We start from the raw sequence: 13322 nt of genomic DNA on the forward strand, positions 1-13322 counted from the left end.
GTTTTCGTTTTTTTTTAAACCGGTTTTTTATTACCGTTATCAATTAACCGATTTTTTAACCGGTTTTTATATATAATCGATTTTTTATCGGTTTTTTATATAACCGGTTTTCCAACCGTTTTTCGCCCAAACTAATAACCGCCCAGTAACCGATCAAACCGAATAATAACCGAACCAATTACAGAAAACCGGTTTCGGTTTTTTTCCCCGACTTCGGTTGAAAAACCGGTTTTTTTTTTTACATATCTACTTGGACCCCCACTTCATATAGAATTAGTTTGGGTTTTGATATTGTTATAGTGGTCTATAATTATCAGGGCTGACCGGGCTGACCCTGAGAATTTGTGTACTATATTCGAGCTCGAAAAAAATGTGCCCTTAGGCGTTAACGAATTTGGGTATTAGGCTCACTAAAGATCTAAACCTAATGGTAATGAGCTAATAACTCATCTAAACTATAATAATAGTTTTGCAAGTGTTGTTTTATTGGGTATACCCTATTGAATTTCATTTTTGCATACACATATTAATTTTTTTTTAAATAATGTGTCATTCAAAACATCAGATAGTAGCCTATAGTACTCCCTGCCCACCACAGGGCCGCAATTTTTTTTTAAATATGCATCACATAAATGATATAAGAATCAGTGGATCCAAAACAAAGTTTTTGTTTTTTTTTTATGGTTTAAAAAAAGCCCCAATTTTATCATATATTTCATGACTCCAAAAAAAAAAAAAAACTAAGCCAGCCACCTACAAAATTTTAAAAAACTATCATCACACCCGAATACTCATCACAAACATTCACGTTTTGAGATTTGGATTCACTTACCATCAACAATCATGAATCTCACACAAACTATGATTGCAATCAAGGGCGAAACCAATATAGAATGAGTAGCACGGGCTACGGCTCAACCCCGTATTCGTATTCGCAGTGTAATTTTTTTTCGGTTTTATACATAACATATCTAAAAACATATACGAGGATACTCCTAAGAGAAATTATGAAACTTGATATTATTCATTAAGCCAAAAACTTGTTTAGTAACAAAGCCCAAATAATTAGTTTTATTATAATTAAGCCTAAGTTGTAATAACTAATAAAGCCCATATAATAGAATAAGTGATCTTGCGCGTCCTATGGTTGAAATGAGAACACACAGTTCTTGTCCTTTGGTTTATCGGGTAGTGAAGCTAGCTTTGGTTTTACCGGTTGCAACTGTAACCGTTGAAAGATGTTTTTCGAAATTGAAGATTATCGAGACGGATTTACGTAATCGAATGGGCCCGGAATTTTTGAACAATGTCATGTTTGTGCGGTCGAAAAGGATTTTTTTTCATAAAGTAAAAGACGACGATGTGATGGAACGATTTCGAGCTATGAAAAAAAGAAGAGTCTAAATCTATTAGGTATTTGTTTACCTTATTTATTTATTGTCTTTTTTTAATATTATATATTGCACGGTAGAAAATATTTTTTTTTAAGATACCTCTGATTTAATGGACTAGTTCCGTCACTAATTGCAATCTCGTTCACAATATTCTCGTTTTAAAATTTGAAAACTTTATAGTTTTTATCGCCAGAACTTTAATTTACAAAGTATAAAAAGTAAAAACAAGTATGTCATAGAAAAAAAAAAGAAAGTAAAACACGTAAAAGCAAGAACAAAAAAGGTGACACGTATGCAACCTTCCACTATAAATCAGCCTCATTCACCATTTTTTTCTTCCCAAAACCACACTCTTAACACTCGCACAGAATCACATACATTCACATAGGGCTTCTTCAATTCAATTCAGTATTCAATGGCAGAAGATCACCACTCTCCATTACTCCAATGCTCACATTCACATTCACATTCACATTCACATTCATCCGACGAAGAATCAGGCATCCTCTCTCACAGAACCGGTAATTGTTTTCACTGTTTTATTTATTTAAATAAATTTGATCGTGTTTGTACGATCATGATGTTGAATGTGAAATACAGGGACGTTATGGACTGCGATTGCTCACATAATAACCGGAGTTATGGGCGCTGGTGTCTTATCTCTTGGATGGAGCTTAGCACAACTCGGTTGGTTGTTTGGTCCTCCCGCTATCGTTGTTTTCGCTGCCGTTACCGGACTTTCAACGTCTATTTTGTGCGATTGTTATCGGTCGCCTCACTCTGAGCATGGTCCTGATAGGAATGCTTCCTTTCTTCAAGCTGTTACTTATTATTTAGGTCAGTCTTGTTGTCATCGTTTACGCGATTTGATTATATCTCGTTCGGACTCAGGAGATTGATTGTTAGGTTATTGGATAATTAGTCCAGTGCATAAAGTTTATGATAGTTTAATGGAATATTGAATTTTAATTATAACTATTAGTTGTTGGCCGGTAACTGTCCCAACTTCAAAATAACCAGTGTGGTCCCACCTTTTCACATATTGTAAACCAATGGACCTTTACTGACAGAAAAGGAAAATGGGACAAAAAGAAATTAAGGTTTTACAATATGTGAAAATGTGAGACCACGACGACTGGTTATTTTTGAAGTGGGACCGTTGCAAGCCAATGACTAATGGTTAGTGTTATTAAAATCCATTATTCCTAGTTTAATTGCATATTTGCATTAATGGTTTTAAATTGAATTTGGAGATATTTTTGAAATGCAGGGGAGAAAAAGCAGAGGATATGTGCAGTGTTATTAAATGAGAGTTTATATGGGAATGATATTGCTTACACCATTGCAACTGCTACCAGTATGAGGTGAATCTGTTTAAAGGTTTTGTACTTATTTGTTAGAAAGCATACATAGTTTGATGCATTTGATGTTGTCGTTTTCAAATTTTGAATTACTATATAGATATTGTTCGATAGTGAAAGATTTTTTTTTTAATTTTTTAATTTTTGTATATATTGCATTTGTTAACATTGATTTTGGGATATTATAAGGTGTTTGATAACATGATGGATTCTTTATTAGTTTATGGCGTTGATGCAGGGCGATATTGAAATCGAATTGTTACCATGAACAAGGGCATGATGCGGCTTGTACATATCCGGATAGCATCTATATGCTGTTGTTTGGAGTTGTGCAAATTGTTATGTCTCAGATACCGAACTTTCATGACATGGCATGGTTGTCTGTTGTTGCTGCCATCATGTCGTTTGCTTACTCGATCATTGGTTTGGGGCTCGGTTTTGCAAGTGTTGTTGGTACGTCTTCCCTTAAACATCTTATTGATTTCCTTATCATAATTGCAATGGATTGTTAATGCAAATCAACGTAAGTGTAGGATCAATGTGATGTATAATATATTTTTGCATAACTTAAATTCTAATAAGAACTGGAAGAAGAATTGGTTTGTATTGGCCTGACCCAACAACACTTATTGAACTTGTGATTAGATTAAGTATTATGATTTAAAAGTTCCTATTATTAAAGCTGGTAAAACTGTGTTTCACGTGCGGGTCAAAAAGTCTGTTCGGGCCAGGCTGACTTACCAGACATTTTTTAAAATATAATTTATTTTAAATAAAATGATGTAGGACGTTGTAAGCCTTCAAATACACGACCTGTTCGACCCATTTCACTTGTGTCACTTCTAGCTACTCTTTTTACTCGTTTGATCTGTTAGCATACATATAAATGGGTTAATATTGCTACCTTTTACTTTTCAGCAAACGGGGAGATTATGGGGAGTATTGAAGGAGTCCCTGCAGCTACCGCAACTGATAAAGTATGGCTAGTTTTTCAAGGTCTTGGAGACATTGCTTTTGCTTATCCATACTCAATAATCCTCTTAGAAATTCAGGTGCTTTTTTTGTTTTTTTTTTTTTTTAAAACTCGACTCACTCAGTTGCATAATCTTTAACTTAACGAATAACTAATCTTGATTGCATTCTTAACCAAGGACACATTGAAATCACCACCAAACGAAACCAAAACGATGAAGAAAGCTTCGAGGTCTGCAATAGTTATCACCACGTTATTCTATCTATGTTGCGGAAGCTTCGGGTATGCAGCCTTCGGAAACAACACCCCCGGAAATCTCTTGACCGGGTTCGGGTTCTATGAGCCTTATTGGCTTGTTGACTTGGCCAATGTTTGTGTTATTCTTCATCTTGTCGGTGGATATCAGGTGCTACACATTTTAATTTGGACTTTCGGGTCAAAACAAAAGCTTCCACTAACTTCTCATATTCATGAATGTTATACAGGTCTTTAGCCAACCAGTATTCGCGCTTGTGGAAACATGGTTTTCTGAGAGATACCCAAACAGTAATTTTGTAAACGAGTTTTACCAGCTAAAGCTGCCGTCACTAACAACATTACAACTAAATCCCTTCAGACTATGTTTCAGAACAACATATGTTGTATCCACAACTGTAATAGCAATGTCGTTTCCTTATTTCAATCAAGTATTGGGAGTGTTAGGGGCCTTAAACTTTTGGCCACTAGTCGTATATTTCCCCGTCGAGATGTACTTTGTGCAAAGAAAGATCCCACCCTGGTCAAGAAAATGGGTCGCACTCAAGACTTTCAGCTCTGCTTGCTTTCTTGTATCGACAATGGGATTTATTGGATCACTAGAAGGACTCATAACCGCTAAATTGAACTAAACACATGTTTACTTTTCTTCATATGTAATGAATGTATCATCATTGTAGCATTCAACTTCAGGGGCATTCTATTCATATTCTTGGCTTATTATATACTTTGTAATGTAATTTGTAATTCCTTTTATGTAATAAATAAATGTAGCCCTTAAACTTCACCTATGTTCGGTTAATTCCAGAATCGACGTTGTAAGAGAGTACTTCACAGTCATATTTCTTTTTGAAAGGCCAAACAAACCAGCAGGGTGCTGTAGGGAAAACAGATAAAAACAAAGATCCTTATCAGTCTCATACAACTATCCAGGAACAATTTCGAAACACAAACTTGGTGATCTGCTCCAAGTATCCCAACAGAACGAATTACGATGCGATCTCATGAAAAAACTTGTACTTTAATATCTGCCAACAATGACGAAATTCGCCTTTTAGTCTTGTTGTACGTTAACTCGTTCCTCGCCTTACCCAAAAACCAGAATATGGCGTATGCAATTGCATACCCCATCTCTTTTTCCTCTTTTGTACTTTAACCCGCGTGTAGGCTAGCCACAATGGAGTATATTGAACCCGCGAAACCAAAGTCCACACCGTTAATATTTGACTCATATATTAAACATAAACATAAGAATGATACAAATGAGTATGCACAGATTCTGTGCAGGGACAAAACAAGAGAAACACACACTAAAACACGCTATACTATTGTTAAATGCAGAAGGCTATATAACTACCTTTTTGACCCGTTAATATTCGACTCCTAAATTATAAACATAAACATAAGAATGATACTGATAAACTTAGAATATCTTGATTAATCTTTCCAACGAATTGAACGAACACAATTTTTTACCAGATAACTGTGTATATCATGAGTACCTTTTTTGATGTTTACATTAACTAATAACTTGTATCTTGCCAACGAATGTGCATAAATGTTTACTATGTTAAGTTAAACAAGTTTACAAATTTTGAAAATTATTTGCATAAAAACAATGGAGTGGTTTTGTTTTCTGAAATTTGATGAGATCCCACATCGGTTGAGTGGTGAAAGAGTTAGCTGAGAGTGGGAGTATAAAAGGGGAATGAGGGGACTGGAATACTCACTTACCTGGACGGGGTCAATGGGTGATCAAGAAGGCCCATGGCCTAGGTTGGTGACCTCCATTGCACTTAGGAGGGGTGCCCGCCTAAGGTCGGCCCAAGTGGTCGAGCCTACGTCATAATTTGTGGCAGCGGGGGCCTGCGTTCGCGCGGCCCCCACCAATTTTTTAGTTTAACCTTTTTCTTATTGGCAATTGTGGTTGAACGTTTTCGTTATGGTCAGTCAGAAATTATTATTTTTTGTGGTCTTAATTGTTCTTTACTTCTTGTTCAAATAATGTTAATTGTTGTGGAGTAGAGTGATCTAAGATCTGGTTTGTTTGTATGGCACTTGATACGCCGTTGATGCTGCCGGCTGCTACTTATAAGCAAACGGGTTAGTTTTGTTTGGTGTGGATCCTGTTTTAATTGGTAGTTGTAACATATGTGTGATAACATGAGCTAAAAGCTGTACTGTTAGGGTTTTTTTTAACTGTTCGTCTTCAATCTGTCAATCCTGTATTTGATCCTATTTTTATTTATTTATTATTATTTATTTAAGTTTGATGATTGCCTCCGATTGTGAGCATTGGTACAGTACCAAAACTGAACATCATAGGTAGCTAAGAATATTTTTTTAAAGCTTGATGCTCATCATAAAATACCATTTTTAGGGGTTTTCAAATTTCAATATGTTTTAGACTTGTTTAGGCTATTTTAGGTTGATTCTGGGCTTATTTAAGGGTTCCAGTTTCAGACATCTTTTGCCGGAATTTGGCCTGAATCTGCGCCTGGCTTGCCTGAAAGGGAGCCTTTCTTGGCGCGACCCAAAAGTTGCGTTGGGTTGCGCTTCAGCGTCTAGGGTGCTTTTGACAACATAGCCGGTACCAGTACCAGTATCAGCTTTTCATGTTTTCGGTTTTGGTACCCTTCAATTTTGGTATTCTAATGACACGGCATTTGGTTTATATTTCACTAGTTTTTGGTTTTTGGTAATTTTTCGTACGCATTATTTTCCATGATACTGGTACTGAACCAACATTCACTTATTTTTCAATTTTGGTGTTCTTAACCGATTAGGGTATGTAAACATTTATCTCTCAAGATTTTTGTAGATGACACCCACGAGGTGTTTGTGAAAATGCCACATCCAACTGTGATCAGTCTACAATATCTGAAACTTGATTATAACTAGATTGACAGTTATTTCTTATGCTATTGATGAAGGGAATATATGGACAGCTCTAGCCCATATAATAACAGCAGTTGTAGGATCAGGGGTTCTATCATTATCTTGGAGTGTTGCACAGCTCGGATGGATTGCCGGTCCAGTTTCTCTAGTCTTATTCGCACTCGTGACCTATCTCAATGCGTCCCTGCTCACCAAATTTCATCATTACTCCGACCATCGCAATGGCGTGAATGTAACCAACCGTTCCTACTTGGAAGCTGTACGGAACATTCTAGGTAACCGAGTTGGTATTGTTTGAATTTATGGCTGTTTTAAGTCGTTTACTTGTTTTAACGATGTTTTGTGACGTTACAGGGGATTTGAATGCACGAGTTTGTGCATTGTTGGTGTTCTTCAATTTGTTTAAACTGGGAGTTGTTTATACAATCACATCTGCTAGCAGCATTAGGTACGCTTCATTTTCGTTCTAATGAACGACGGTTTTCGGTCTAGTTTGTAACTGTTTGCTGTTTTTTGTTGGTGGTAGAGCGATTCTGCAGTCAAATTGTTACCACGAACACGGGCACGAAGCAGCTTGTGAATATGGGATAGAGTTTTATATGCTTCTCTTTGGAATCATTCATGTTATAGCTTCTCAAATACCCAATTTCCGAAGTACAAAATGGCTCTCGGTTATCGCTGCAGTTATGTCATTCGCGTACTCTTTCATTGGATCCGGACTCGGGTTAGCACAAGCAATAGGTAAGGACACCCATCTTTACAGAACTATTATTTAATGGATTAGTTATTATTACAGAACTGTATTGTTATTAGTTCTTTGAAATAGTATGATTTTGTAAACACGCAAAAGAGTACATGTTTGGCTACTTTTGACCCGTTTCATTTTCTGCTATAATTTGTATCAAATGAGACTGCAGGAAATGGGAAGATCAAAGGTAGTATAGGAGGTGTTCCAACTGATAAACCGATTCAGAAAGTATGGTTGGTTGCTCAAGCTATTGGAGACATTGCGTTTGCGTACCCTTTTCCATTAATCTTTCTAGAAACACAGGTGATAAGAAACATATCAATGTTTTGGTCTGTACATTTTCATTATTAATTCTGTTATTGGAAAAAAAATAGTTCGGTTAATACGGTTAACAATTGTTTACTGCCAGCTTTGGACGTGCGAGGATTGCTAATTTCAGTTAATAAACTCTTTTTATTATGGTCAAATAAAACATTAGCTATCTTTATATATAAAGGAGAATAAATGATAAGTAACATGCTATTTATAAACAAGAATGACAAAACTTCTTTGACGTATAACATATTATTTGTAAAAGAAAAAATATAAAAATTGCCATTTAATGTTGGTTCGGTTATTTATACACATATAACCATAAGTGAACCATTGGTTTCTTGATCTGTTTGGTTATTTCAGTTTATTTCGGTTATTCTGTTTTTTTCTTCTCACTCCTTTACCATGCATATTGCAACTTTTATAAACATGTAGAGTACTCTGAAATCACCTCCATCCGCAGAAGTCACCATGACGAAAGCATCAAGAATTGCAGTGTTTACGACGACTGTTTTTTACCTTTGTTGTGGTGGATTTGGCTATGCAGCCTTTGGGAACTCGACTCCTGGGAATATCTTGACCGGGTTTGGTTTTTATGAACCATATATCCTCATAGATTTTGCTAATGCATGTGTTTTTCTCCACTTAGTTGGTGGATATCAGGTAAAACCTTCTACTTCATTAACCAATAATCTAAATGTGTAAAATCTGGAGGTGGAAAAACGGGCGGGTCAACCCATTTCAGCAACGGGTCAAACACTAATTTTGGATGTGTCGAAATGGGTTAGGGCGTGTTAGGGTCTAACCCAAACTACTTCTGTCTAGAATTATTAAATGCAACATCCATAGTTGTCGATAGCAGTCGCTATAGCGAATAGCGTAGCGTATAGGTCGAAGGTCGCTACAGGGTATGTAGCCATAAATAGCGGGATTTCAGTTTTTTTCTTTAAATATAAATAGCAATTAAACACAGCTATACAATAGCTGGATTTTAGGTTTTTGTTAAATATACATGTAAAATAGCATTTATACCAGGGTATTTTGATATAATATACATATAAAAAAATTTAATCTTTTTTTTCTAGTGTATCGCTATTCGCTATATAGCATATAGATACCTTGACACTATTCGCCATTAACAACTTTGGTAACATTAGCCCCCCCTACCAATCGATATTGTCCGTTTTGTCTATTATGAGAAGCCCACATATTTGTTTTATGTTGCTTGAGTGAAAACCCGTCATGGATTGCTATCACTCAAGCATGCTTAACAGTGGAAAATCTCATATATGGACAGAAAAAACAATGTAGGATTCGCCTAAGGGGTTACAGTTAATTTTATTTTTTTGTATAAATAACTAATGTGTCTTTACATAATTATAATGATAATTTTAACTTTTTGTGTAAAATGAATTTACATGTTTTATGCATTAAAAATACACTCGTCACCTTCACCCTTTGACCCGTTTTCTTATAATCTAAACTTTTTCTTCAAATTTTCTCCATTTGACTACAAAACATAACATGATCACGTAAACGAGTCGTAACTGACATCTCATATCATGAAAGTGTGTGTCCCGAATGATGAAACTTAGTACCGCTTTAACATTTTGTTATCAGGTATTCAGTCAGACGTTATACGCGATTGTGGAAAGATCATGTTCCGAAAGGTACCCGGAAAGTGAATTCATAAAAGATTTTCACATTTGGAAGATTAGGATGAATCCTCTGAGGTTATGTTTTAGAACATCATATGTTGTTTTAACCACATCCTTAGCCATGCTATTCCCTTACTTTAATGAAGTAGTGGCATTTTCTGGTTCAGTCACCTTCTGGCCATTGGTTGTATACTTCCCGGTTGAGATGTACATTGTGCATAAAAAGGTTGTACCTTGGACTGTTAAGTGGTGTTTTCTTCGTGTCTTCATCATTCTTTGCTTGTTTGTAGCCATGTTTGTCTTTGTTGGTTCTGTACAAGGAATAATTGCCAAAAGATTTGGCTAGTAAACTAACAATAGAAGCTTATCTATATCATATAATTCAAGACACGTTTTATAATTACGGGTGTTAGATGGGTTGTGTTCACTAGTTAGCAGGTGTAACCCGACACGGACCTGTGTACGAACATGAACATGATACAAAGCTGGAAGTCGTGTAAGACACATGAAACTAAGCGCTACACAATTATTCACGAGCTGAGACAGACAGCTTGTTTAACCCATTTCTTTCTTTACCTTTTTACATGTTAATAGTTCAAAATTATAAGTGTGTAACAATAGTTCAAAATTATAAGTGTGTAACAATTACACTTGAGGTATGGAACATGATGGCCAATTTCTTTTATCGGTAAAAAGCAATTTTCAGAATTCCATTGTAAAAAAGTTAGGTCAACCGCAAACCAAAGAAATCCAAAACGACATTGTTTGCACACATAACATAAATGGGTAGAGTTTATGCGAGAACCACTCATATCGCAAGAACCACGAGAACTAATGTGAACACAATCAAAATAAACCCACCTCATCACCACCAAAAAACCTAAATATCAACCCACACCACAATTCAAAAACCTAACCCCCCCCCCCCCCCCCAAAAAAAAAAAAAAAAAAAAAACTATAGCCAACCAAAAACCTAAACGTCCCACCCCCACCCACCCAAGCTAAATGTTAATCGCGAGATAGAATAACTGGTGATGACAGATGTAACAACAGGATAGGTACGTTGAGTATAAAAAAACGTATCATGTTCATGATCATTTTGTAAATCGCGACTTTTTACAAAATCAAAAAGTTGGATGTTAACTAATAAATCTGACCAGATTTTGATTTTGGATAAAAATGACAACAAAATTGAAACCACAGGGACCCAGATTTAAAATGTTTGAGTTTTGGACTAAAGTGCCAAAAGTGATAAAACCTCAGGGACCATTATGGCAGTTTACTCTCCTATGAATTAAATAGAGTGTTTTAAATATTTAAGAGTAAATTGCCAAAATCGTCCTTGAGGTTTGTGCGTGTTTGCCAATTTCATGCAAAACAACTTTTTTTTACAATATTGCCCTTCACTTTTGGGATTTTTTTTATCATTTTCATCCAAATGTCTAATTTGCTTTATATTTTCTGTCAAATATTTGGATAAAAATGGCATAAAATCCTAAATCTGAAGCACAATTTTGGCAAAAAACTTAGACGTTTGGATGAAAATGATAAAAAATCACAAAAGTGAGGGGCAATATGGTACAAAAAAGTTGTTTTGGATGAAACTGACAAACACACCCAAACCTCAGGGACAATTTTGGCAATTTACTCAATATTTAATAAAATGTTTAGTTAATAAATATATAGAGCTCATTATCTCATGATATTATGTGTACACTTATTTTATCAATGTAATTGTATTAATTTATCAATTTAATTGCATTTAACAATACCTATAATTATTAGTTTATATTTATATTTATCAATTCTTGGCTTTTGTGTGAGGATGGGCACTTTAGGAAATAATTTAGGGCAAAGAGGAATTGTGTGAAACCTTTCACACACCATCTTAAAATGGGTGTAAATTACTTTTGTGCCTATCCTTCCTCCTTAATAATGTATTATATATATGATTGAGGGTCCTGTAAAAAAGGGCTTGAGTGTGAGAAGTGTGAGAAATATTATGGGGCTGACATGTGTCCTTGAGTTATATTAATTAAAAAGGGTAAAAAGGTAATTTACTCAATAATTCAATTAAATGATAAATATTCTCATAACCGCCTGCGAATTATTTTAGGATTCCGATTTGTTTTTTAAAGATCCTTTAAGAATCTATGATTTATTTGTCATCTCGTATAAATCTTCAAGATCGCAAGAAGTTATAATCATCGTTGTAATACGGTTTCTTTTCTGTTATGTGCGAAATCTATTGTGTGATGTTTTAAACCTGCATTCATGGTGTTTTAAACCTGCAGTCTAGTATGTGTTCTTCGTGTAACGCTTCGCATTTCCGTACCTTCCTTTTTTAGAAAGTATTTTTGTAATTCTATTTTTGGAAACTTGTACTTGTGTTGTGTTCTATTTCGTTTCAACTTTGTAATCCGAGACTATTGATCATAATGAAATTTAAGCATTTTATCCACATTTATGTTATATACTTGTTTACATGTCCATACTCACAATCAATGTTTCAAACACCATTATGCATGTTTTATACTTGTACAATACACAATCATGCTCGTTACACTTAAAACCGGCTAAAATACGCGAACTAATCAACCTTGAACCTTCAAGAGGATGGCCAATGCCCTTCGCATGAAAGGACTCCCCTTCGTGCGAATGGCCCTTTTTGCCCAAAGCCCTCTCGTTCCAACACACTTCCCCAACCTATAAATAAGCGTCTAACCTCACTCACTTCACTCCCCCAGTCGCCCAGACACTCTCAAGCTCTAAAATCCTCTCTTGCAATCAGAAGCCATTTCAGTAATATTTCTATCTTTTCCTTTCATTTTCCTTACCTTTTCTTGCACTTTTTTTCCATTTATTTAACTTATTTTACAAATCCTCTTGTTTGAATATATCTCATGGATGATTTTCACGAGTTTGCTTGGGAAAACTGATGTTGAAACCTCACCACATATGGGATTCAAATCAAGGATTACAAACCTTGATCTTAAATTCGTTCTCACGGTTTCTGTTACAAACTTGATGAAATCTGGTACCCACCAGACTCACGACTCAAGTTCATAGTTGTGGGTTTGCGTTAGGGTTAATTTCCACCAAGAAATGATTTGTTTTGTATAGATCAAACAAACGTTTTTGACAAGCTTGCACCTTTCGCACGAAAGGCAGAACCCTTCATACGAATGGGCATCCCCTTCGCACGAAGGGACTGCTTTACATGTTTTACGTTATGTGTCCTTTCTGTTCAGTCCAAATTCATCAGTATTTCAAATATTGAAGTCACATCAGATTCCCCATCTTCAATATGGATGAATCTGAGTCGTGACCGAAGTGTGAACTGTGGAAGCTTTGACTTTCCAACCTAGTTCCACCACCTCATTTGACTTTTGAATGTTTTATCAACTGTTTTACCTTCTATTGACAACTATTACCATGATTTATCTGTTACAATCAAATTTTAACTCACAAAACCGCACGCAACAGAACCAGTCAGACCCATTCGCACGAATGGCATCCCCTTCGCACGAAGGGTCCTGTACTTGATTTATCTTGTACTTTTTCGTATTTTAAAGTCTGATCCGAACTCGTATCAAATCAGAATACTCACACCTCAGTTTACCCCTTTCAGGGTGACCTTGGTGTACCAACCCTCAGCTAATCCGCTCTCAGTTTCATGGAAATCTACGCAAAACTGTGAGTATACTCGATCCCTTTTTCATT

General features: G+C 35.7%; 2 protein-coding genes and 1 non-coding gene across 3 annotated transcripts; all 3 read left to right on the plus strand.

The window, feature by feature from the left end:
- The first annotated feature begins 1748 nt into the window (after positions 1 to 1748).
- Positions 1749 to 4741, plus strand: LOC110890084 (probable amino acid permease 7). The gene is made up of 7 exons (XM_022137652.2): positions 1749 to 1915; positions 1995 to 2231; positions 2665 to 2758; positions 2994 to 3208; positions 3674 to 3807; positions 3907 to 4134; positions 4214 to 4741. The coding sequence occupies exons 1-7, from the start codon at positions 1810 to 1812 to the stop codon at positions 4613 to 4615; spliced, it is 1416 nt and encodes a 471-aa protein (XP_021993344.1). The 5' UTR covers positions 1749 to 1809; the 3' UTR covers positions 4616 to 4741.
- A 968-nt stretch (positions 4742 to 5709) lies between these two features.
- LOC118484546 lies at positions 5710 to 5870 on the plus strand. Its single transcript, XR_004873655.1, has one exon. It is a non-coding gene; the product is annotated as a U1 spliceosomal RNA (small nuclear RNA).
- A 44-nt stretch (positions 5871 to 5914) lies between these two features.
- On the plus strand, positions 5915 to 9999 carry LOC110890083 (probable amino acid permease 7). Its single transcript, XM_022137651.2, has 7 exons — positions 5915 to 6086; positions 6917 to 7156; positions 7236 to 7329; positions 7408 to 7622; positions 7799 to 7932; positions 8377 to 8604; positions 9562 to 9999. The coding sequence occupies exons 1-7, from the start codon at positions 6035 to 6037 to the stop codon at positions 9943 to 9945; spliced, it is 1347 nt and encodes a 448-aa protein (XP_021993343.1). The 5' UTR covers positions 5915 to 6034; the 3' UTR covers positions 9946 to 9999.
- Positions 10000 to 13322: the final 3323 nt, after the last annotated feature.

Source organism: Helianthus annuus, chromosome 11 (assembly GCF_002127325.2).
Source record: "Helianthus annuus cultivar XRQ/B chromosome 11, HanXRQr2.0-SUNRISE, whole genome shotgun sequence".
NCBI lineage: Eukaryota > Viridiplantae > Streptophyta > Magnoliopsida > Asterales > Asteraceae > Helianthus > Helianthus annuus.

Coding starts and splice junctions, on each gene's coding strand:
- LOC110890084 (XM_022137652.2), top strand. CDS start 1,810: ATGGCAGAAGATCACCACTCTCCATTACTCCAATGCTCACATTCACAT. Junction 2,232..2,664: donor AGCTGTTACTTATTATTTAG/GTCAGTCTTGTT, acceptor TTTGAAATGCAG/GGGAGAAAAAGCAGAGGATA. Junction 3,808..3,906: donor TAATCCTCTTAGAAATTCAG/GTGCTTTTTTTG, acceptor TTCTTAACCAAG/GACACATTGAAATCACCACC.
- LOC110890083 (XM_022137651.2), top strand. CDS start 6,035: ATGGCACTTGATACGCCGTTGATGCTGCCGGCTGCTACTTATAAGCAA. Junction 6,087..6,916: donor TGCTACTTATAAGCAAACGG/GTTAGTTTTGTT, acceptor CTATTGATGAAG/GGAATATATGGACAGCTCTA. Junction 7,157..7,235: donor AGCTGTACGGAACATTCTAG/GTAACCGAGTTG, acceptor GTGACGTTACAG/GGGATTTGAATGCACGAGTT.